The sequence below is a fragment of the Aedes albopictus genome, chromosome 1 (genome assembly GCF_035046485.1).
Source record: "Aedes albopictus strain Foshan chromosome 1, AalbF5, whole genome shotgun sequence".
Classification (NCBI taxonomy): domain Eukaryota; kingdom Metazoa; phylum Arthropoda; class Insecta; order Diptera; family Culicidae; genus Aedes; species Aedes albopictus.
The window spans coordinates 46,357,161-46,384,227 of NC_085136.1; the positions used below are offsets into that span (position 1 = coordinate 46,357,161).

The window sequence follows — 27,067 nt, forward strand, 5'->3', positions numbered from 1 at the left end:
AGAATTTCTACGGGAATTACCCCAGGCATTTCCTCAGGAATTCTTCCGGGAATTTATTCTAGAATGGATCCAGAAATTCTTCCAGGGTTTCCTCCAAGAATTAATCTAGGAATTTGTTCTCTAGGGTTTCTTCTACACATTCCTCCAGGAATTATTTCATGGATCCCTCCAGAAATTCCACCGATGATTCCTGCAGTAATTCCTACTGAAAATCCTTCTGGAATTCCTCCTGGAATTCCTCCAGAAATTCCTCTGGAAATTCCTCCTGGCACTCCACCAGAAATTCGTTTCAGAATTCCTCTAAAAATTTCTCCAGGAATTCCTTCAGAAATTTCTCCATGGATTTCTACCAGAATTCCTCTAGAGAAATTCATTTAGGGATTCCTCAAGGTATTCGTTTAGGGATTCCTCCTGGAGTTCTTTCATTAATAGTTCTACGGATTTTCCCCTTTAAGAATGCCGCCAGGAATTCCTCAAGAGGTTTCTCAAGAATTACCCCAAGAATCTCTTCAGAAAGTCCTCCAGGAATTGATCCAGGAACTCCCATAGGGATCCATTCATAAACTACTACCGCAATTCCTCCAGGAATTCCTCCTGGAATTCATCCAAAATCGCTCTGGGAATTACTCTACAAATTTCTATTGGAATTTATTCAGAAATTTCTCTTGGAATTTCTTTAGAAATTTATCTTGGAATTTCTTCAGAAATTTATCTTGGAATTTTTTCTGAAATTCCTCTAGTAATTGCTTCCAGAATTTCTCTCGAGATTCTTCCAGAAATTCATTCCAGGAATAGTTCCTCGGAATTTCCCCGAAAATTCCTTTACAAATTTATCCAGGAATTCGTCCTGGGATTCCGCAAGGAATTTGTCCAGAACTTTCCAGGCATTCCTCTTGAGGTTCCTCCAGAAATTGCTTCAGGGATTCCTCCAGGGATTTTTCCAAGAATTTTCCCAGGAATCTTCCAAGAATGCCAAGATAACTTCTTGGATAAATCAATGGAGAAATGATAAACATTCGTGAAAATAGTTATTTATGTAACGAGTAGCAAAAAGTTGATTTTTTTTTAGCACGAGTTGTACATTTATTCAACGAGGCTTGCCGAGTTGGATAAATACGAAGAGTGCTGAAAAAATCGAGTTTTGCAACGAGTTCCATTCAAAATTTTATGCAATGATTTTTTCAGTTTCTTTGTATTTGTGCAATGATTTTTTCATAATGCAACTCGTTTGAGTTACATAATGTTCATAATGCAACTAAAATGACGGAATTTAGGGGTTATTTGTAGGAACTCCTGATAGAAACTTTGGAGGAATGTTTGAAAAAAAATCTAAAAGGACTTTGAAGCCTTTGCAAGAATGTTTTGAAGTACTCTGAAGTACTTTTGTAAACATCCTCGGAGACAGCACTGTAAGAATACATGAGTGTTTAGAGTGTTTAGAGAAATATTGAATGGCACTCACATTCTTGAAGACAAATTATTATTCAAGAAAGATTTTTTCAAAGAAATTGATAAAGCAATCTTTGAAAGAATTGAAAAAGGATTACTTGTTGATACAGTGCATAAATAAATTGTTTAAAATTCGTCATTATTCTTAGAAAAAAATTACGTTCATTGATGGAGCTCCGGGATGTATCCTTGCAGAAATCTTCGAAGAAATTCTTAAAGGAATACAGAAAATATTTTTTAACATTCAGTCAGTCAGTTAGCCACCACTGCCAGCATCACGCTAATGCTGAGAAGTCGAGATTTTTTTTAACGCTTTGTACAAAATACAACGGCGTGATTATTTGAGAGTTAGAAGAATAGATTTTACATTGTGAAATATGTATATCTGTAATTATCATGGGGCCCACAAATTTGGTACCGCACCGGGCCCCCAAATTTCTAGCTACGCCACTGAATGAGGACGTTACGCCAAGAAAAGAGAGAGAGATTCCTCTAGAAATCCGTCCAGGAGTTATTTCACTCCAGAAATTTCACCAGGAATTACTCCAGGAATATATCAGAAACTCCTTCAGGGATTCCTCTAAGGATTCTTCCGTGAAACTCCTCCAATAATTCTTCCAGAAATTTCTCCAAGAATTCCTCCAAGAATTCCTCATGGAATTCCTCCTGGAATTCCTCCAGAAATTCCTCTGGGAATTCTTTTAGAAATTTATCTTGGAATTTCATCAGAAATTTCTCTACTTCTCCAGGCATTACTCCAGGAACTTCTCCAGGGATGCCTTCTTCAGAAATTTCTCCATTAACTTCTCCAGGGATTCCGCCAGGAATTTGTCCAGAAAATTCTCCAGGATTTCGTACCAATTTGTACGATAATAAAAAAAAACCCTAATGCTCCAGGCATTAGTCCAGGAACTTCTTCAGAGATTCCGCATGGAATTTGTCCAGAAGGTTGTCCAGGATTTCCTCCAGAAATACATCTAGGAATTGCTCCTGTGATTTCTCGAAGAATTCCTCCAGAGATTCCTCCAGGAATGCGTCCAGAAATTCCTCCAAGGATTCATCTAAATTTTTTCTAGTAATTTCTACAGGGATTTCTGATGCGGATTCTTCAGATTTTTTCCTGAAATTCTCGCATAATTGCTCTTTGGATTCCTCCAGGAATTCCTCCAGGTATACTTTCAGAAATTTCTCCAGGGATTCCTGCAGGTTTTGCTCTGAGAATTCCTGTAATGATTTCTTCCGAAATTTCTCTCTGGATTTTTACAAAAATTTATTCAGCGATAAGCTCAAAAATGTCAGTAATTCGTTCATAATGTTTATCACGGATTCACTCCAGGGGTTTTTTTTAGAATTGCTTGTAGATTTTTTGAATAATTTGAAGGATTTCTAGAGGAATTCCTCCAGCGATTTGTATTGGAATTCTTTTAGATAATTTTAGAGGGACACAGAAGCCAAGAAATTCTCCAATTAGTCATCCAGGAATTCTTTCACAATTATCTCCGAGAAATCTTTAAGGAATCCAATCATGAATACCTTCAAGATTGCAGCAAAAACTTTTAAATATATTAAAATTTCATCAATGGCCTTCTGAATGTGTGCATTGTTTGACAGACGCACAAATACCCGAAATAAAAGATATTAGTGACCGACTAGAAATCACCTCCAGCATGGTTTTAAAGAATACACTCGCGTTTACGCTTGAGCTACATGGATCATTTCTTATTATGTAGCATATATTCTCCCTAGGGATTCAAAAACTTTTGCTGGAATTCCATTGCATATTCAACCAGATTTTTTCCCACATGATACTTGAATTCCACAAAGAAGCACTGAACCATATTTTGCAGTAATGCTGCTAGAAAATTCAAAGATTCCTAAAGATACTCATCAAAAAATTCCTGGAAATTATCATTTAGATTTAATTTCTCAGAGATTCAAAAAAGAAGACTAACAAAGCATTGCTATTTATATAATTCTGGTTATATAATGTTTCGAAATCAAAACTAACTAATTACATAGACCATTTTGAACAATGATCTTGTAAAGAGTGACAAGTTAAGAATAATCTCCAATAACTGTCAATTTGAGCACATATTATGCCATATAAATGTCTATTATAGATCTATGTTTGTCACCACGACAGTGGTTTTCAGATTTTTTCTTATTTCCATATATAAAGTCATGAAAAATTTCTGGGGGGGGCCTGGCGGATTCTGGGGGGGGCCTGGCCCCCCAGGCCCCCCCTCTAGTTACGCCAATGGCGATGCGTCGGCCCGTCATCGTCGTCATCGAAGCAACCCAGCGCCAGCGCAAGCGATTATGTGCGCATGTAAATGCAGTGCTATGCACTGCATTGCAGCAGGCCCACTAGCCTACTACACGTAGGTAGCCCGATGGATGATGACGACGATGATGATGATGATGATGACATTCGCCTTTGACTTTGGCCGCGGTTCTTAATTAATTTGTAAAGTGCGTTCATGTCCTGCCGCCGGGCGGTTTGGTGAAGACGAAACTTTACGGTGGGAAAATAAGGTTCTTACTGCGCGTTGTTGCTTGCAGTCGGTGGACCACCCCGTTTTTATGTGGACTATGAAATGTCACACGCGTGAGCGGGGAATAAATTACAGTAAAAATAGAGTGCTGAGCTGGTACATCCCTGGAATTCGTTCAAGTTCATCAGCTATGGGTTATATTTTTTAACATTACTCTATCGAAGACTACCTTGCGGATGTTCCTAGATGAACCCCTGATGTATAACTTGCGGTTGAAAGCGGTGTACGATTCAATGCCCAAGTAACACACTTGTCACCGAAGAGTCACGGCGGCGCAGGTTTTTGTTGCACTTACTTGCTAGAAGTAAGTCACAGTGACTTCTGCGCAACAAAAACCTGCGCCGCCGTGACTCTTCGGTGACAAGTGTGTTACTTGGGTGAAATAAACATATAATGTCAGAGCATGGTTTTCCGGCGAAACTAATTAAGCTGATACCGCAACGCTAGATGATCAATATCGCAGACAAAGTGTCTACCTCGTTCGTGACCTTGGATTGATTGAAGCAGGCTGATGCTCTTTCAGATTTACTACATATTCAAAATTACACTCATGAATTCCTGAGATTGTCCTGGAGTTTTTCATAGATATCTTATAGAGTTTTGTTTCATATCGATTGCTACTCCAGCAGGATTTTTTCCTGGAGTTTCTGCAATGATTATTCCTAAAATTAGAGTTTATTGTGGAGTTTTATTTATACAGATTGCTTCTGTAATTCATGCGGGAAGTCTCATTGAATTCCCACTAAAGAATACTCCTATAATCCCTTGAGGGATTCGTCCTGCAATCCTTCCATGGATTCCTGCTGGACCTACAGGGTTTCTCCAGACAAACCTTTTTAACCCATTTACGCCCAGAGGTCTATTTATAGATCAGTGACTTGAGCGATTGCCGTGGTCATTTCTCCATGTTGGAAGACTAGTATATTCAACAAAGTTTTTGAGGAGGTCAGGTACTCTACGAGAGTACGTAATTTAGTACATATTTGCTCTAATAGGCGGCGCTAGTGATCATAAAACTTTTTGCTTTGACAGCTATAGAGGTAATCACGTTCACATGAATGCGTACCTGTTTTGTAGGTGTAGTTGTGAAACCACATCAAGAGCTGTCCGATAATGAACTATTTGATTCTAGATTTATCCGCTAGGTGGCGCTAGTGAGTCTAAGAAGATCTAAACCGCTGTATCTCGAGAACCAGACCACTTAGGAGAATTTCGTATTTGATTAAGTTGATCAGAACATCAAGAGCTGTCTAATAGTGACCTAGTTTATTCTAGATTTATCCGCTAGGTGGTTAGTGAGATTTAGAAATTTTAAACTGTTGTATCTCAAGAACTACACCACTTAGAAGAATTTTATCTTCGACAAAGTTGATCAGGACATCGAGAGCTGTCCAAAAGTGAACTACAGGTATACTTCGATTTGGTGGACTCTCGATTATATAAACCCTCGATTTTATGTACTTCGATTTTATGTACATTTTACCTCGATTTAATGTACATTTTTTTAATGGTAAGAAGTATTTTTTCAATTAGTTAAAAACTTGTAGTTTGTATCATGATGACTTATAATGCAGGGGCTGAAAAAGCCTTTTGACACGCGGAGCACTTTATATCAATAAATTGTTCTGTGAAGCCCCCAAATTAGCGACAAAGCATACCTCACGGTGTCCGGCCATTTGACCGAATGGCGTTTGGCCGTATGTCGTTTGGCCGAACGCCATTTGTCCGAATGAATTTCAAAATTTTTAGCAATATTTATTCCTGAAGAAAGTTCTGAATAAAAGGAATATTTTTCAAAATTCATGGATGGATTTTCTGAAGAAGTTCCGGAAGGAATAAATAACTCCTAGTGGAAAACACCAAAAACTCTTGAGATATTTTTGAAAAAAAAAATCCTGGACAAATCCCCAAAATAAAAATTCTTATCATTTTTTTTAATGAATTCATTGAGAAACCCATCAGAAGGCCGGCTCCAGAGGCACGTTATCCTCGATTTGGGACATTAGAGAAACCCATAGACGAATTTTCAGAGGTACGCTCGGAGAAAATCCTGGAGGAATTTCTGATAAAATATATAGAGGAACAACCGGCGGAATTTCTGATGAAATCTCTGTGCCAATTTCTGCAGGGATCTCTGCAAGAATGTCTTCCAGCCTTTCCATAATAATCTTCTGTAGAACTCTGCAAAACCTGTTGAAAAAATTGTGAAGTAATCCTTGGAGTATTTCCTAAGATATTCTTAAGAAATCCTTGAAGTAATTTTTGGAAGACAATAGTCTTGAAGCAATATCTAAAGGAATGTGAATTAGTTTTGGATATTACCTTAATAATCTCTGGAAGAATTCCTGAAGCAATCCTTGAAGACAGTTCATTAGAAAGCTTCTGAGAAAATTTTGAAGAATTCTTAACTTAACTTAAGTTTTGAGTTTCTGATTCTGATACATTGAGAATCAGAAACTCAAAACTTCTTCAAAATTTCAATCATATTTTAAAAATAGTTCATGGATTATTTTTGAAAAACTTCATGGAAGGTTTTCTAGATGAATGCTTTGAAAAAAATCTGAAGGAATATCTATTAAAGCAATCCGAAGAAATTTGTACAGGGGATAGACAAAATGATCGGGACAGGCAAAATTTTCCCTTCTCAAAAAAATTTCAAATAGCTGTAACTTTTCGATAAGTGCATCAAATATTCTCAAATTTTCACTGTAAGTTGATCAACTATTTGTGTATCAGTGAACAAAATTCGGAAAAGGTCGAACGATTCTGGACGAAGTTATAAAGATTCTAAAAAAAGATAAAATTATCCGATAGCCAACTTTGAGCTGCTATATCTCCGAATTTAATGAACCGAATGTAATGAAATTTTGACCATTTATGACTTATATAATGAGCTTCGGAAAACTTTTGACATAACTTAAAATTCTTAACACGGAAAAAAATTATAACAATTTGATTATTTTTCTTATAAAACACCAAATTTTCTTAAATTTCAACATCGTTTAAAAATTCAAGATGCTAATTATAGTTCATTTAAATTCCCTCTGATTCTCTTGAATACAGATATGTTTTTAAAAAAATTAACAACATAGGCGGCAATTCATTGAAAAAGTAATGGGATGCATATTGAAAATAGACCAATTTACTAAAAAATCCAAAAATGAATGAAATCGCTATAACTTTTTCTCTCGTTAATAACTTCAAGTTGTTTCAAACGTTTTTCAGAGCTCATTATATGAGTCATAAATGGACAAAATTTCATTGCATTCGGTTAATTGAATCCGGAGATATAACAGCCCAAAGTTGGCTATCGGATAATTCTACCTTTTTCTAAAATGCTTATAACTTTGTGCAGAATAGCCCGATCTTTTCCAAATTTCGTCCACTAATACACAACTAGTTGATCAACTTACAGTGAAAATTTTAGAATATTTGATGCACTAATCGAAAAGTTACAGCTAATTGAACATTTTTTAAAAAGTGAAAATTTTGCCTGTCCCGATCATTTTGTCTATCCCCTGTAGATGAATTTCTGGAATAATCTATGCAAGATTTTTCGAACCCATGCAACATTTTTAGAAGCTATCCGTACAAGACTTTCTTAAGGAGTACTTGGAGAAGTTTCAAGATTTTGTGAAAAAACTTCTGACTGAATTTCTTTTGGATTTCCTGGATGAATTTTTGAAGTAAATCTATGAGCAGTTTCCAAAGATCTTTTCAGGAATTCGTGAAAGATTTTTTTGAAGAATCCTTGAACGGATTTCATTTAAGGTCCATGGAAGAATTATCAAAAAATCTGTGGAAGTTTTTTCAAAGTAATGGATAAATTTGAAAAAGAAATCTCTGGTGGAAAATTTCGAGATATTTTTAAAGAAATTATTCGTCGTATTTATAATAAAAGCCATGGGAGATTTTCTGAAGGAACCCCCAGGGTGGTTTCTACAGGAATCCCTGCAGAAAATTCCTAAATGGATCTCACATTTTTTGAAGAGTCCCTGGAGGAATTTCTAGAGTAATCCCAGGAAGTTTTTCCGACAGAAATTCAAATTTAGAAAAATCCCTGGGGCGATTTCTGAAGCAACCCCCGGAGAAAGTTTTGAAATAAACTCTTGTAGGATCGTGTGAGAGTATGATTAAAGGAATATCCGTGGAATTGTTCGAAAAAAAAATCTAGAAATGTCTCGAAAAAAAAGGTAAATCTCTGAATGATTTTCTGAAGAAATCTCTGGAGGAATTTCTACAAAAAATCATACACAACTCTTTTTTGAAATCACTAGCGGAATTCCGGTAGAAACTGGAAGTTGCTATGGGATTTTTTCGTGAAATCCTTGGAAGAATTTTCAAAGTAACCCCAGTTCAAATTTTTGAAGGAACTTTTGAAATATTTTCTGAAAAATAGTTTATGAAGGCATCACAGAAAGTTTTATTTAAGGAATCTCTGGAGAAATTTCTGAATAAATGTCTAAAGATATTTGAAAGAATCCCTAGAGGATTTGCTACTCAAATTCATGAATATTTTTTTTTTGGAAAAAAGTGGAAGAATTTCAGAAGTAAATCATGAAAGGTGCTTTGAAAGAATTCTTCGTGAAATTTATACAATAGAAAAAAAATTGTATGCAATAGAAATAATTTCCAAATCAATCCATGGAAGATTTTCTAAAGTAATCTCCAAAAGATTCTCCAAACGAATGCCTAGAGAAATTTATGTAGATCATGTAGAAATTTGTGAAGCAATTCTTGGCAAATTTCGTTAAAAAATTATTTGTGTCTCTTCTGGAGAAACACATGGAATATTTTTTAAAATATTCTGTAACATGAAGAAGAGCAGACACTACTCATACAAAAAGATCGTTTGACAAATACAGCACAACCAGTAATCACGCTCCTTCAAGTGCTTGTCAAGAATCTCAAAATTTCCGAACCCCTTGAGGAATTTCAGATGAGATCCCTGGAGGAATTTATGAAGCAATTCGTAACGAAATTCCAGGATAAATAAATCCTCAGAGAGATTTTCAAACGAATCCTTGAGAGAATTTATGATTTTTTTCATTTTTTTTGGGACATTTATGCAAATAGCGTTATTGTGTATGTCCATTGCTAAAAATATTGGCTTCTCAATCAACGTGTCGTGAGTTCAAATGTCACCTGAGCTGTGAATTTTTCCCAATTAGCCTAATAATTTACCCATCTGTACATATGTACGTTGAGTTATTTGAAAATCATAATTGACCACACGGATTGGTATTACCGAAAATTTACACTTTGAGTGAGTCACAAAATTGAAATAAAAATGAAATAAAAAAGTTTGCTTCGATTTTATTTAAAATTCGGTTTTATAGACATTTCAAAAATTGAGATGTCCACTAAATCGAGGAATACCTGTATTTGATTCTCGCCGCAAGGAGGCGATAGTGAGCCTTAGAAATTATAAACCGCTGTATCTCGAGAACCAGACCACTTAGAAGTACATAGTTCCTAGAAGAACTTCTACCGGAGTTTCTTCAGAGATTCTTCCTAAAGTTCTTTCGAAGTTTCTTCCTGGGCTTCAATAATATATTGCTGGAGTTTGTCCAGGGAACTTCGCTCCTACATTCCCTCCAAGGATTTATTATTGCACTGAAATCTATTGAAGTTCTCCAAGAGTTATTTCTGAAGTATCATGCTCAAAGCACAAATGCTGGATTCAATGTGGGTTTGGTGTACCGTCAAACGGGGATACTTGCAACATGATGCCATGCATTAAATGAGAACTATTTAATCATAATAATAAAAGCTAGTATGCTCCACTATTTCGGTTATCAAAATTATGTATACCAAAGTTCGTTTAAGTGGAAAAATCAGTTTTGTTTCCTAGTTTATTGTTTAGCTACACTGTTAAAACGATTTGTTAATTTTTTGCCATAAAAACAAGTATGAAAATCGTGCTTTACCTCTCTCCTATGGTAAGTGCAATAGGTCTGATGATCTTGTTTGTAGTTGGGATACTTAATAGTAAGCTTAACTGAATGATAAAACATTGATAAACTTGTCGACTAAATAATGTAAAAAAAATCTTTATCTTATTCGACAATCACTGTGGGGTAACTTGCATCAGTTGAAATTAATAAAACTTTGTATTATTTATTTTCATTTCACGATATTTCTGATAGAAGTTGTCGAAATGGCTCATTTATTAATTACGTAACGAGCTCATTTTTAAATGTCAACTCAATTTTTGCATTTTTTGTACGTGATTTTCAAATATAATTAAGAGCTGCCCTATTTTGAAATTTTATTCATGTTTCACCTTGTTGAAAGTTTAATTTCGTTTATGGATGTTTCAAAACAATCACCAATATCAGTACTGAACCTGGATGGAGTAAATTATTTCAACTAAACTCCCAAATTAGCGGTTTTGATATTTACAAGGTTGAATAGGTGTTAAAATCATGATGTTTTAGCTGACCACCACTTCAAACTGGAAAATACTTAAAGATGGTTCACTCTAACTTTTCTAGATATGACATTAAGCATTGTTGACGTTTTGTAACTAGTGCTGAGTCACGAGATCCATAAATATTATATTTTTGAGGGACGTGAGACCTGCTGTGAAACGCTTGTAAAACTACCAACCCTTTTATGAAAACTATTGTATCAGTTGGTTAGTGTACATCTTTCATTTAATTTTTAATGCATTACATCAAAATCTTATAATATGGCCAAGTACTAGAATGTCAAGGCAGTTAAATGGTAGATAACTTAGCTTCATGTCATGTGTTGCAAGCTACCCCACAGATGGTGTAGCAGTCAGGAGTTTTGTAAATAAATTTTGTAAATATAGTGTGTTAATAATGGAACGGAAATAGATTGTAAGAATACGCAATTACCATTAATGAATTTGAAATGTATTTAGTCCCTTAGAGTAGGCAAACGAGCACTTAATGAGGTGCAAACGCTTCCTTGGGTCGAGGCCATTTGTTTTCTTGATAAGGTGGGAGAGAGAAGGCAGCACGGCTATCGTTCAAGTTATCCAACGTAGCTGTGTAGTCACGAAACTACACGAAGGGTTTCGGGAAATGACGCACTTCCGGGTGCGTCCGAGATACACTTCCCCTTATCTGAGGCGTGAAAGACTCGATCATTTCGTCCGTGATCGTCTCCTGACTTAGAAGTCCCCACGTTTGTTAGCTAGTGTTTCGTGAGCCAATTGTAGGTGCCGTCTAGTGTGGTGTTAAATGTAGTTAAATAATTAAATTTGTTTCGTTCCAAAAAAGTAGGCTAAAGTGTGCGTAGGAAATTGTGTGCGATTAGGAAGAAATTTCAAGAAGCTCTAAACGAAGGTGAGAATTGTGCTCTGATGTGCTCGTAGTGCAAGTGCTCATGTTCTATGTTCTGCCAGACTGGCTTTTGTTTCAATCCAACAGTTCCTCGCACCCAAGCGCGACAACTTCCGCTCCCCAACGGACGAAGAATTCCCGGCAATCGCCGAACCGCCGGAAGCGGACGGATCCGTCTCCATATCTGTCCGGGAGGCCCGGGGACCTTCGAGTGGAAGAAATCCACAAGCTGGTTCGTCTATTGCCCAGCACAGCCGCATCAACCGCCAAAACCGCCATCGCATTTGTAGCAGCAATCGCCATTACCGAGTGCGTACCTCGGCCTTGCGATTGCCACCGACCGTCGATTGACTAACCAAGCCCGTGGGATCATCGACCCTAGCAGCAGGTCATCGACTGCTGTTCAGTAAGCCCAGCGCCATCTCGGTGAGTCAAAACCTTTTCTTTTTTGAACGGAGTGCGGCGTCCGTTGAGGGCGCCGCGGAGGATTTTTTTGCCAGTCTTAGACAGAAGATCGAAAGGTAGCTGCAAAGCCAACAAACCTGCTTTTGAAGAGTCGGAACCAGTTGAACGGCTTCTGCGGATCAACGTCTTGGCTCCGTGAGAAATGCGTGCGTGAAACGCCATCGTTCGCCACCGCCAATCACGGCTGCTGTGAATGTGGTTGAGTATCACATTGGCTACCGCGCGTCGGTTTCGATCTTGGATTTCAGGATCCTCGTTCGAAGTAAGAACTTGTTCTACGTCTGCCATGAGGTGGTAGACGCCAAAGTTCGCGCTGCCCATCACCGAAGCAGAAAACGTCCCATTCTACCACCTCATGGCAGACGTAGAACAAGTTCTTACTTCGAACGAGGATCCTGAAATCCAAGATCGAAACCGATGCGCGGTAGCCAATGTAATACTCAACCACATTCACAGCAGCCGTAACCAAGCACCACAGCTGGAACCAGTTCCCCGATTCTGCAACCACGCTGAGCAAATCACCCGTAGGTTTCTAAAGGAGAATCCAAACGTAGTCGTGATCAAGTCCGACAAAGGAAACAAAACTGTTCTGATGGAAGCTGGCGATTACAAACAGAAAATGCTCGAACTGCTGAACGACCAAGCGACGTACTGCCCGGTCACGCGCGACCCGACGTCAAAATTCGAACGAGAAAACAATAACTTGGTGAGACGACTTCGAAACCTGCATCTCATCGATGACAAGACCGCCAGACGACTCACCAAATACAATGCTGTCTGCCCGCGAATCTACGGGCAACCCAAGGCTCACAAACCAGGACTACCGTTGAGACCCGTCGTACCAAACATGACGTCCCCGTCGTACGAGCTATCCAAATACGTAGGGCGGATCATCCAACAATCCTTGGTAAGCTCCTACAACATCAAAGACTCGTTCTCGTTTTGCCAATTCATAAACGGCGTCACCCTACCCGACGATCACGTGCTCATCTCTTTGGATGTCAAAGCACTATTCACGTCGATACCGAAATCCCTAGTGATTAACAGTATCATCATGCGGTGGAACGAAATCAGTCCAAATACAAACATCAACTTGGACCTCTTCCTCGAAATCGTAGAGTTCTGCATTGACAGCAGTTACTTCCGGTTCGATGGACAACACTACCTTCAAGTATTTGGTACAGCCATGGGCAACCCACTCTCACCGTCTATAGCAGACTGGGTGATGGAAACCCTGCTGGACACCGTTATTCGCATGCTAAAGATTCTGCGAAAGTTTGTGGACGATCTTATAACAGCCATTCCACTAAATCAACTCCAACACGTACTAAAAACGTTCAACAGCTATGATGTTCACATCCAGTTCACCTACGAACTAGAGGTGGACAACAAATTGCCTTTCTTGGATATGCTCCTCATCAGGCAGAGTAACCAAAAGGTAACAACACAATGGCATCAGAAACCCATTGCAAGCGGAAGGTTTCTGAATTACTTTTCTTACCATCCAATGAGCCAAAAGTTGAACATGGCTAAAAATCTTGCCAGTCGTGTAAACCTGCTTTCCACTGACCTAGACAACCAAGCAAAGGTCAAAATCATTGATGAACAGCTGAAAATCAATGATTACCCAAAGTCTCTGAGGCACCGAATAGCAAACAGAATGAACGAGAATAGATCCGATGAAGTTCTCACGCAGCGGTCGCTACAGCTGGATAACCTGGAACATACCTACCGTAGCATTCCATTCATACCTCGCCTGTCTTCGAAAATAGACAGGGTACTAAAGCAGGACTATCATAACATACGACTTGCCAAATACAATGTGAAAACAGTCAAGGATATGTTCACCAGGGTTAAGGACGAAGTACCATTGGATCACCAGACGAATGTTGTTTACAGCATTCCATGCAACGATTGCGAAGCCTCATACGTAGGGATGACGTCTAATCGCCTAAAAACAAGGATGAATGGACATCAATCACACTACAACAAAATGGATAAAATGTTAGAAGAGGGTATAAACATCGACGATCCACAGATGACAACACTAGGGGAACGAACCGCACTGATGAGCCACAGCATCATAAAACAACACCGCTTCGACCTAAAAAAGGTAAAAGTATTAGACAAACACAAAAACACACGTACGCTACAATTTCTCGAAATGTGTCACATAAAAAACAACAAAAATAGTATAAACAGAAGATCGGATACTGAAGGTCTGCATTCGGTCTATGCCGGAATTCTATACGAAATAGGAAAGATAAACAAAACACGAAACGAAAACGAAAATGAGAATGTCAACAACACAGGTACACATGCAAACACCTATACACATGGCTCTAACGATCGCCCATCCACACAACAATACACACAAAGTTAGCTAAACCAACGCGTAGGCTGTCAAACAAGTGGAACGTAGAGAAGAAAATCAAAATTTTATAGCGAAAATCAGAGACAGGGATTTAGTCACTGTGCATAAAACACGCCACCTACAATACAGTGTGCACCACAATTATTGGCACACATGCAGTAAGTTCAAAAAGATGTTTAAAATGAAAAATAGTTGACTGCTTAATCCACTATCTTTAGCCAAAGTGAGCGCCATTTTAATCCAATACATGGACAACATTCCGTAGAGCTCAATCGGGTCTTCACAAGAAAACGAGCTTCTGTAAGTTATAGGGATGCACAAAACAGGAACAATTATGTAAAACTAAAATTATTTGTAAAAATTTTTTAGAGTCCTTGAAAAAGGTAAAATAAATTACCGAAACCGTCGGATGTAGATGCAAAACCGTTTTTGCTGCTACCTAGACTGATACGGCCGATAAAATCACCTTGTTGTACCCTACTGTACCCAATAAATGTTGATTATATGTCGCTAGAATGATAAGTCAATAATAATCGTTTCATTAGAAGTCCAAATAAATGTAGAGTTCAGAGTTTCCTTCCTAGCCATTTGATTATTTAATTGCGTTTATCATCACATAGCATGTTAGTAGTTTCGTTGTCCCGTCCTCCACGTCAGTGAGTTTGATTGGGTTGTTTAGTGTCTTCCAGGTCAGGGAGAAATCTAGTGATGAACGGAAAGAGTCTGCCGATGATGAGAACTTCTCACTAGTGAGATCTTGAGGGTACGGGTGGTCTCTCACCGTTCTCTGAGTGTCGTCGTGACTGTGTAGTTATGTTGCGATAATAGGGTGTTCCCGTTTGGACGTTTTAGTGCGTAGCCAGCTGGATCGATCCGTAAATCCTTTCAGGAATTTTCAAATGTACTCGCCCTTAGGGGGTCTCATCCGGGCAATATAATATCGGGCGCGTGGTCTCCCTTGTGGAGTGGCGCTTAAGCCACGCGTTTTATGCTGGATCGCCCAGCAGCGGCTACAATGGGATAACTTGCAACAAGCATTTTTTTTCGCACCTCCTAATTAGTTGGCAACGTATTTTGGTAAATCAAGTGTTGCATAGTATTCTACTGGTGGTAATTAGTGTACACGATGCTTTACAGAACGTTTCAAATGTTTCGATTTTCAATGATATTGCAAAAGTGTTGCAAGTTACCCCATTTACGGTACATTACATTCAATGTATAATTCAATATGCTCCTTATTTTTATTCTTTTTCTTCTTTTTCCTCTTCTTCTATAAGCGCATCCACGTTGTAACATCTACGCCTAAGGAGTTAAGTAAAATTTTCATTATGGAAAATTTGTGCATCTATATTCCCTATCTTCCTTATAGGCAAGCCGTCACTCTTGCTGGATTTACCTTAGAATCTATTCCGCATTCACTAAGGACGTTGTTCTGACTTCCAATTGAAACATCAAGAGGACCTTCTGAACCCGTTCAACCCACGCCCTCACAATCAACGAAAAGTGAAAGGCCGCAGCATAAACAAAATGACTCACTTAGCTGCTCCATGCTGTGCGAGTAATCTGTTGGTGCCGGGTTTCCAGCACGATTCAAGATCAAGGACTTCTGCGGCGGTGCATCCACGAGTGCAATCATGCAAACGTACTTATACGTATCACCATCCCACACTGACTACATATGTATACCAGACGTGTGCCTCTGACTGGTTCGGCACATGTTCCCTTGTAATGTTTATCACGTTATTGGAGCGGGCGTGGATCAGCATTCCGGCTACGACCGGATGACTCCACGGCACGGCACGAGTAAAATGTTGTTCCTCCTGTTGGATACTTAATTGGTCCACACTGGGCACTTATCGAAGTTGCACTCGGTGTAGGTTAAGGGATTCTTGTTACCTTATTAACATAGGTCGGTCCATCGAAGGCCACGATCATCAGCGGGTTGTCATATTAGGATCATACACTTGTTTCAGCGCATCGCAGACATTGCCTCATGCCAAATCCGAACACAAAGTGAAAAAATTGAATACATTTTAATTGCAGAAATGCAGTTCTGAGCTAAGTCTAAAGAGCTTTAACGTCAATTATTCCCGATGGATAATTCTCAGCACAAACCTCCTGGCCCGACACGGCCGGGGATAGGTTCCTTCCATCTCAATCGCAGGTAGGTAGCGAAAGATCCTCTTACACGCTGACTGTTGGATTCATGCCGAACTAATTGAATCACCCGGCGTTGTTGGTTGGTTGTTGGGTGTCACGTTGAAATCAGACCCTGCCAAACAAGTATTTCAATGAGCTGCTTGCGGTTGCGCAAACCCGCCAACAATGAATACATTGACCCAAAACGGGAGCATTGTCCAATCCAGCAACCAACCATCCGACGGTTAGGAAGGCTCGTCGAATGTCGAGTGAAACTGTTGGAGGGCCGGTGCTTCTCAGCTGGAAATTTGGGATGTTGGGAGTAATTCATCGTGAGCTACTGTTACTTGAAATTCGCACACAGAAAAGCAAATTGATTTATACAATTAGTATTAGTAGAAGCAGTGTGAAACGAGCTCACCAATTTATCTGAAAACGGCTTTTATTACCATCGAGGCGTTTCCTTGGGATCTGATGCTCACAGAAACTCTTCCAGGAATTTCTCAAGAAACCCACGGAACGATTTTCCGTGTAATTTCTGTACGAATATGCTGTGTACACCGGATGGTAATACCAACCTAATGAATATTTTCATTCGTGATGTTACCACAATGATTACTGGAGTCAATGTTCATGTCATCTTCTACAACGCTTCAATACTTCAAACAGTGCGTCTTGAAGGAAATCGATCAATATTCTGACTCATCGAGATCTTCAGAAACGCATCAAACCTGCACCGATCGTGACATGTAGGCAGCCCATAAAATCAATTACCAGCGTGCACTTTACCCCAATTAATTATGAAAGCCTTTATCATCAAGAGTCACCCGTTAAACAACAAGAAATTTGTCTTCCACCGTCGCTAGTCTTCAGTTCTCATCTTGTTCGCTCACCGTTTTGCTCGATAAGGTTTTAGCACTTACACTTTGTCACACAGACTGCTTCGAAACTCCCCTCTGCAAATGATTAATCGATTCCAGTCCCCCCAAGGAGATTTTGTACTCCTACCCTGACCAATGCGATGGTTGTTTACTTGCTTCTTTCAGTAAAACCTCACGATCATCAACGCAGAAAACCACTCCAAGATAAATTATCCCGAGCCGCACTTTCTTCGGCCGATCCTTGGATTTTCCATCATCGCCCGTCAAGAGTCACTCACTGCTCATGGGAAATGGGGCCACATTTCGATCGGCTCAGACTCAGCAGAGGTTACCGTTTTAATCGGAGGAATGAATTTGTCATCCGGTGTGCGAAATTTGAGTCAGCGAGTCGAACAATATTCAAATCTCCAGTTGATAAATGGCCGGATTACTGAACTGTACGTTTTATACCAGGAGGACAACTTTGACACGAATTTTGATGAGCTTATCGCCAACATGGTAGACAACTCAATCCGCGTCGTTTTTTGAAAACGTGATGCTTGGGCTACTTCCAAGATTAGCATGTTTACTTGTAAAAAAAATCATGAAACGACAACAACATATGTGGACTTCATTTCCTGCCCCCTTGAACATAATTAACTGTGACCAAACAAGTCGAAAGGGCAATGTCACCCGCCTCTTCGTTGTCGATTCTCGGGGCATCCGAGTCTCAACTAGTGACAGTGGAGGTGTCATGCCGTGACTCAGATTGCACCATACCAGCAACTTCCCCCCTCGGGAGCTACATGTGTACTAGCGTGGTTCAAAAAATCGTTTTTGCTCCACACCGCTTATTCGATTCCTAACCAGATTATATGCCTTCTCCCAAAATTTGAGCTTATTTGGTTGAAAATTGAGACTGCACAAGCCCTTCAAAGTTTGTATGGGAATTACTATGGGAAAACGATGTTTTTCTTTCGATCCACCGTAGCATTTCCCCAAGTGCCCTAGTGGGTTAGTCGACCCTTGGTAATCCTAGGCTACTCTATCAACTACAACTTTGCCGAAGACCGCATTCAAATCGGACGCCTCATTAATTAGTTATCCATTTGTATCCAGCTGGGCAAACTTTACCAGTGATCCTCCAGCTTCCCAGCAGGCAACATTGCTGCACATGGCGCCAAAGATAGCACACTGAAATCATGGCTACTATGTTTCACTGCAAAATGCAGTGATGCCCACCGAATAGTTTAACCATCATGAGTAAAGATTTCAATTATGGATAAGAATCGATAACTAAATAATGAGGCGTCAGATTTGAATGCGGTCTTCGGCAAAGTTGTAGCTGATAGAGTAGCCTAGGATTACCAAGGGTCGACTAACCCACTAGGGCACTTGGGGAAATGCTACGGTGGATCGAAAGAAAAACATCGTTTTCCCATAGTAATTCCCATACAAACTTTGAAGGGCTTGTGCAGTCTCAATTTTCAACCAAATGAGCTCAAATTTTGGGAGAAGGCATATAATCTGGATAGGAATCGAATCAGCGGTGTGGAGCAAAAACGATTTTTTGAACCACGCTAATGTGTACCTACAGATCCGAATTTCAGGTTCAAGTTTTGCTGTGGCTTTAATCCCGAAGACACGGCGCATCGCGCAGTTGGCGAAGTCTTCAGCTGAAACCGCAAACCGAGGAAGCTGGTGTGTTGGTCATGCCCATCCTAAAACAAGCAAACCAACCCACCACACACTCGTTCAATCACTTGTTAAGAACTGATTAAAACCATCAAACATAGGCGTAGTTGGAAAATTTCCTTGTTAGGAAATAAGAAAAGGACACGTTGGCTTCAATATTTAGAGTCACCCGGGTCAGAATAGGTTGCTAAAGTTGAGCCTTTCTCAAACTTCTTTATTTAAGTTAAAAATAGGCAATTTAAGTAAAATTAAATCACAGTCTGGAATTTTAACACGATCGATCAAAACGATCAAACGATCAAATTTGACTATACATGTCAATGGTTGCTACTCCGTGATTGATCTGAGCTGGTACCAATTGCACTGAGATCCAAATGAATAAGGGCTGGGACACTCCACTTATTCTCAAAGTGCAATTTTAGCAGCTCATGCATTTTGGATCAATAACGGCGCCGGCCACGTCCTTATAGTCAATTGGGAAGGGAAAGGAATGTTAGAGTGTGCTGGTTGTTGCTACTAAAGACCGAGATCACCTTTGCATCCCCACAACCAGCACGGACTGGGGTATTTGTTAGACGGAAAGGATGGGAGATCTGGAAGTCACCGTTGGGTCGGTGATGCGATCCATGGATAGGGGTTATTTATAGTGTTCGTAAGGTGATAGATTGTGTGGTGAATAAGGTGAATAAGGTCAAGCGGCACAGCACGCTTCGGTTGCATAACTTGTAGGCGTTATATACACTGTGCTGTGAGTAGAAGTTGGAAGGAAGGGAAACGACTTTATTTTCCAATTCATTTCTGGTTCTAGCGATGGCTATGAACATATGAATATACATGAGTTGTATATGTAGAGAAGAGAGAGAGAGAGAGAGAGTGAGTGGATAGAAAGATACAAAGTAGGATGCAAGGGACGGGCCAGGGATTGAACCCAGGACCTTCTGCATATGAATCAGAAGCGGTAGCCACTAGACCACCAAGCCCGTCTAAATCACAGTCTGGAATTTTAACACGATGCTAAAGTTTTTTTTTCTAATTTTTGATTTTATAAAAATTGCAACTTAGAGTCAAACGTATCCCGTAACATGGGTAGACCACCTCAGAATGGTGCGTTGCGGCATAAGATCTACCAAATCAAATTTTGAACTTCATATTTTCCTTTCTTAAGGTATCAGGCAGTAGTTTTCAAATACTCCAAAATCAAAGTTTGATGTACTTTTTTGATGTTAATATTGCATTTGTTTTGATTTGGCTGCTAATCTACAAATAAGTTAACTAAATGCCATTAAGATGACGAGGAAACCAGGGCAGGTAACTATATCGAAGCAGTCTGGTAATGGTGTGCCTGAACGTTGATCAACCGTATCATTTGGAGTTTACCCTTGCACTATTCACCCATATTCCCTTGACACCTAGGCCTGAGAGGTCGTAGGACTTTCTACGTCTTTCTTAGGTGTCCAATCAACCATTCTTTCCCATACCTCAGCAGTCGCAAGAGCATGCCCAGGACATCTCTCGACTGTTGGATGATTGCACCAGTTTTGTCGAGAAATCAGATATTAGGCTCAAATTGTTGTGCTTTGGTATCCGATGGAAAGGAAAGGACTATCTCTGGTATCTGGAGGAAGGTGTGTGGAGGAAGGTGTTGATTGCACTCGCCTGACAACTTCAGGCCGTTGAGTCCTCTGCGCATGCACAAGGTCATACTGATGTACATGACAGTGTTGTCGAGAAATTGTTATTTTTGGCACATGGTTCACGCATTGGTACATGCATGGACGGGTTGTGTGAAGATTACTGTGAAGATGATTCGGCACAGTTCGCTTGGTTGCATATCTTGTATGCGTTATAGGACAGATTGTACACGTTGTAGCAATGGCTACGAAAATACGAATATACATGAGATGCATACAGGGTGTTAGGTTCGTGACTGCAAACTTTTTAAGGGGTGATAGAGGACCATAAATGGTGAAAACAATGTTCTACGCATATGGTCTAATCTCAAGCGTTACGTAATTATTGAACTTGCCATATTTTCGAATATACTTGCCTCAAACTGGCTATAACTTGAAAATGGCAGTTTTTAACCCTGATTCAAAAGATTATTCAATTGTTTTTTATTTATTTATTTATTTTTTTTTTTTTTGATCTTTGAATCTATTGGTTTAGTTAAACAACTTAGTTTTCTAGAGCAAAAAGAACTCAAAAGTAGTGTTTTTAGTGGGATCTCTTGTTAGTCTAGTGGTTAAGGCTATGGATCGCCAATCCGGCGGGTTCGATTCCCGACTCGACAGAGCTGTGTCAGTAGGGAAACGTCAGAGTGAACAAGATGTTAAGAGAACCTGAAATAGCTGAAACAAAACAAAACTGAAAACTCAATGCAAGTGATTTCAATTGAACTAATTTTGTTTAAAGCAAATAATTAATTTATAAATAAGTGATATGTGCAAGTTGCGAGTGAATTGGTAGGCAGTTAAGTACTTGCAAGGTAAAATGAATTGTTACTTTATATTCGAAAAAACTAGATGTAAAGCTAATGTTCGATCGCAGGTATCGCAGCTTCAATCACAGTTGACGGAGAAGGAAAATCCCAACTTCTCATTCCTATGTTGAGTAGTGATCGCAGATAAGTACGATACATACCTGCTTTTGTACTCCAAGGTAACATATTTGTATAAGTATCATGCATAACTAAGCGGTAACAAACAAATTAAACATGCAGGAATCATGCGCTACGGTTAGCGAAGTACCGTGCAGTATCGCTTTCCGGATAATACGGAAATCAGGAGAAATTACTAAACGTGAGTAATGATAAAAACTGATAATGTTTATCCAATGATCCTAAAACGATGATGAAGTAATTGAAATAATTGTATACTTATAGAGAATATTAAACGTACGAGCTAGTAATACACCAGTGAAAACCTACTTGGCGAGTCGTTTAAATTTTCGGAAGGTCCCCTTCCGAAGAGAAAGGAAATAGATGGAAAACACAAAATAGTAGGAAAAGGACAAGCCAGACATTCGATCCAGGACCTTCTGGATATGAAGAAGAAGCGGTAGCCACGAGACCACCAAGCTCGTTTTTAGTAATAGAGATAAACCAAAGAATAAGAATATTAAGAATGCCCTCTCCGCTGATGTTTGGGGGGATACTACCGCAGCGCTATCTGCGGATGAAAGTTCAACCTTCGTGTGGTAGTGTGCGTTATTGATTGTATGCGGATACCAAACATATGCACACCACCTTCTCTTATGACAAATCACGAACACTGTTACATAGAGCTTCCACCTTGAAACGCTTAGAGAGCGCCACTTGTCTTATCGCTTGACGTTTGCATACAAAAAGGCAAGAGAGGGCATTCTTTCTATTTTTATTCTTTGGATAAACACTAAATAGGGTATGAGTGCCATTAGTAATCTCACGCTTCCAAATTCATCCTATTCGAAAACAAACGATTACGGCACCGACTGATACCTTTTTTTTTTTTGTTTTCATTCGTGCTCACTTCTAACAAAAAATACAAAAATAGAAAACAAAACAAACAGCGCTTTATTTCTTTTGTTTTTTTGTAGGAAGAAAATGGGAGCTGCATGCTTTATATTATATGTAAAACCATGAACTATTATTGAATATTAAGTTTTTTTTTCTGTATTAACGAGATTTTTAGCCCTTGGCTAGTTCATCTCGGGACCCACGCTTTACTTCCCTTCCGAAAGGAGAACTCACATTTTGCGAGTTTGTCGGGAGTGCGATTCGATCCCAGGTCCTCGGCGTGATAGTCAAGTGTTGTAACCATCACACAAGGTCCGCTCCACAATTAAGTATTTATGCTAGTGAACAAAAAATATGACAATAAATTTTGTATCATATTTATACAATATGATTTTTTCATGTACTATACATGTACATACATGGGCTGCAAAACGGTGAGTCGATAAGGAGAGCGTCCAATATAGCTCTGGTCCTCACAAGTTCCTACCTCATGCTTCCACGGGTCAAATGATGACAAAGACCGCCAGCTAAGAGTTGTGTGCTTAGCTGGTAGCGCAGCCTGGGCACTGTTGTCCTTCTGACTTCAGCTAGATTGAGGAGGTACGATCCGAGTGTCTGTTCACCAAGGAGGTGCGGCTCAAACAGCGTCTGTTCTGGTATCCAGCGGCTGAGTAAGAAACGCTGCACCACGCCCAGCTAGATCCAAGGTGGTTGCCCCATCAGCGTGGTCGTCCCAGTGTTGGTTGGGACGTTAAACAGAACTGGCACGATGGCCCTCCGGCGAGACAGGAGTGTTGGCGTAGGCCCAATAAGCCACCCGTAAAAATCCCCATTGCGAATAACATAGGAGAAAATACGACTCGATACAATCGGCAAAGACCCACGCGACGAAATAAGGACTACGATTGGAAACTTGGAACATGGAATTGCAAGTCACTAGGTTTCGCAGGATGTGACAGGATAATCTACGACGAACTACATCCCCGCAACTTCGACATCGTGGCGTTGCAGGAACTTTGTTGGACTGGACAGAAAGTGTGGAAAAGCGGGCATCGAGCGGCTACCTTCTACCAAAGCTGTGGCACCACCAATGAACTGGGAACAGGATTTATAGTGTTGGGCAAGATGCGACAACGTGTGATCGGGTGGCAGCCGATCAACGCAAGGATGTGCATGTTGAGAGTTAAGGGCCGTTTCTTCAACTACAGCATCATCAACGTCCACTGCCCACACGAAGGGAGACCCGATGACGAGAAAAAAGCGTTCTACGCGCAGTTAGAGCAAACATACGATGGTTGCTCGTCGCGTGACGTGAAAATCGTTGTCGGCGACATGAACGCGCAGGTAGGAAGGGAGGAAATGTACAGACCGGTAATCGGGCGAAACAGCCTGCACGCCGTATCGAATGATAACGGCCAGCGATGCGTAAACTTTGCAGCCTCCCGTGGTATGGTAGTCCGAAGCACCTTCTTCCCCCGCAAAGATATCCACAAAGCCACCTGGAGATCACCCGACCATCAAACAGAAAACCAAATCGACCACGTTCTAATCGACGGTAAATTCTTCTCGGATATAACCAACGTCCGCACATACCGCAGTGCGAATATAGATTCGGATCACTACTTAGTCGCTGTATGCATGCGCTCAAAACTTTCGACAGTTATCACCACGCGTCGAAGTCGAACGCCGCGGCTCAACATCGAGCAACTTCGTAACGTAGAAGTGGCTCAAGACTACGCGCAGCAGTTAGCAGTGGCCCTACCAACGGAAGAGCAGCTTGGCGCAGCTACACTTGAAGATGGCTGGAGGGACATCCGATCCGCCATAGGTAGTACCTCGGCTACAGCACTAGGCTTCGCGACTCCGAATCACAGAAACGACTGGTACGACGGCGAATGTGAACAGTTAAAAAACGAGAAGAATGCAGCATGGGCGAGAATGCTGCAACACCGTACGAGAGCGAATGAGGCATGTTACAAACAGGCGCGGAACAGGCAGAACTCAGTCCTCCGGATGAAAAAGCGCCAGCAGGAAGAACGAGATCGCGAAGCGATGGAAGAGCTGTACCGCGCTAAGGACACACGAAAGTTCTACGAGAAACTGAACCGCTCGCGCAGAGGCTTTGTGCCACAAGCCGATATGTGCCGAGATAATCACGGGAATATTCTCACGAGCGAGCGTGAGGTGGTCGAGAGATGGCAGCAGCATTACGATGAGCACCTCAATGGCGACGTTGCAAGTACCGAAGGTGGCGTGGTAACAGATCTAGGAGTATGTGCACAGGACGAAAGACTTCCGGCCCCTGACCTTCAAGAGATTGAGGAAGAGGTTGGCCGGTTGAAAAACAACAAAGCCGCTGGAGCAGATCAACTACCAAGCGAGCTTCTAAAATACGGTGGAGAAGCACTGGTGAGAGCACTACACTGGGTCATTACCAAGATTTGGGAGGAGGAAGTATTACCGGAGGAATGGATGGAAGGTATCGTGTGTCCCATCTACAAAAAGGGCGACAAATTGGATTGCGGGAACTACCGCTCGATCACACTACTGAGCGCTGCCTACAAGATACTCTCTCAAATTTTATGCCGCCGTCTATCACCGATTGCAAGAGAGTTCGTGGGGCAATATCGGGCTGGATTTATGGGTGAACGCGCTACAACGGACCAGATGTTCGCCATCCGCCAGGTGTTGCAGAAATGCCGCGAATACAACGTGCCCACACATCACTTGTTCATCGATTTCAAAACGGCGTATGATACAATCGATCGAGAACAGCTATGGCAGATTATGCACGAATACGGATTCCCGGATAAACTGATACGGTTGATCAAGGCGACGATGGATCGAGTGATGTGCGTAGTTCGAGTATCAGGGACACTCTCGAGTCCCTTCGAATCTCGCAGAGGGTTACGGCAAGGTGATGGTCTTTCGTGCTTGCTGTTCAACATTGCTTTGGAGGGTGTAATACGAAGAGCGGGGATAAACACGAGTGGGACGATTTTCACGAAGTCCGTTCAGCTGCTTGGTTTCGCCGATGATATTGATATTATTGCTCGTAAATTTGAGACGATGGCGGAAACGTACATCCGACTAGAGTGAAGCCAGGCGAATCGGATTAGTCATTAATGTGTCGAAGACAAAGTACATGATGGCAAAGGGCTCCAGGGAGGAATCACCGCGCCCGCCACCCCGAATTCACATCGACGGTGATGAAATCGAGGCGGTTGAAGAATTCGTGTACTTGGGCTCACTGGTGACCGACGACAACGACACCAGCAGAGAAATTCAGAGGCTCATTGTGGCAGGAAATCGTGCCTACTTTGGACTCCGCAGAACTCTACGATCGAATAAAGTTCGCCGTAACACGAAGTTAACCATCTACAAAACGTTGATTAGACCGGTCGTCCTCTATGGGCACGAAACATGGACCCTACGTGCAGAGGACCAACGCGCCCTTGGAGTTTTCGAACGGAAGGTGTTGCGTACCATCTACGGCGGAGTGCAGATGGAAGACGGGACTTGGACAAGGCGAATGAACCACGAGCTGCATCAGCTGCTGGGAGAACCAACCATCGTCCATACCGCGAAAATCGGGAGGCTACGGTGGGCGGGTCACGTCATCAGGATGTCGGATAGCAACCCGACTAAAATGGTTCTCGAGAGTCATCCGACCGGAACAAGAAGACGTGGAGCGCAGCGAGCTAGGTGGGTCGACCAAGTGGAGGACGATCTGCGGACCCTACGCAGAGTGCGGAACTGGAGGCAAGCAGCCATGGACCGAGTGGAATGGAGGCGACTACTATGTACAGCAGAGGCCACCCCGGCCTTAGCCTGACCGGTAAGGTAAGTAAGGCCTGTAGGTACAAACTAGAACGTTACTACTAGTTGGTAGACATCACAGTCCTTCGGATGCTACTACCTATAGGTAGACAGCACAGTGAAATTGTCACACTTTAAGTATATAAGGAATCGTTATTTTTAGTTTCATTCATTCTGTATTTTTATATTTCGAGTGAGAATGTCAAATTTAAAGTGAATACTATCTCGCCCTGTTGAAGAAGTGTCCCAGCAAGCAGCAGTTTTTTTGTGTGTTCAAAATGGAAGATATTTGGCTAGTTGGAAAATACATACATTTGTTCCCAGAATCATCGAATTTGCCTACATACAATGAAGTTTTCCGGAAATTCATGTTTCATCTGCGGGCAGAGAAGCAAAAGGCTAAATCAAGTGCACAATTAACAACACAAGCTTTGAAGGCATCATGGAACAAAAAACATTTGAACCATTTGCTCGACGACAGAACAGTGCAACATAAAATCTTGCGGTACTATGAAATTTTGCAGAAGCGCAAGCTAAGAATGCCGGCGAAAGAAGCTGAAAAGAGAAAGGATTTCTCTGATTCATTTCAGAACCTTTTCGACATCGGGACGAGGTATAAACCAAAGAACAAAAAGGAAAAAGAAGCATTTCAGCAACAGAGACTAATGCACCAACAAGTGAGCAGGAAAGTAAAATTTTAACTGCTAGTGATTTCGAGTCCTCATCTCAAACCCAGAGTGAGTCTGTTCCTTCGATCAGTACTATCACAATCACTTCACTATTACTTTAGAGCTTTTAGTAGAACTTGTTACTTCAGACTCTAGTTTAATTTAAAAACACTTCAATAATACTTCACTTTTGCAAAATAAAAAATAAGAAAAAAATAACCTTTTAAAGAAAAA

At 40.8% G+C, this 27,067-nt stretch overlaps 2 protein-coding genes across 2 annotated transcripts in view; one reads left to right on the forward strand and one right to left on the reverse strand.

The window, feature by feature from the left end:
- Positions 1 to 27,067, reverse strand: part of LOC109397909 (uncharacterized) — a 318,606-nt gene that overhangs the window by 141,388 nt on the left and 150,151 nt on the right. The window lies entirely within an intron of this gene.
- LOC134284866 (uncharacterized) lies at positions 12,092 to 18,285 on the forward strand. Its single transcript, XM_062844324.1, has 2 exons — positions 12,092 to 14,317; positions 14,378 to 18,285. The coding sequence occupies exon 1, from the start codon at positions 12,141 to 12,143 to the stop codon at positions 14,166 to 14,168; it is 2,028 nt and encodes a 675-aa protein (XP_062700308.1). The 5' UTR covers positions 12,092 to 12,140; the 3' UTR covers positions 14,169 to 14,317; positions 14,378 to 18,285.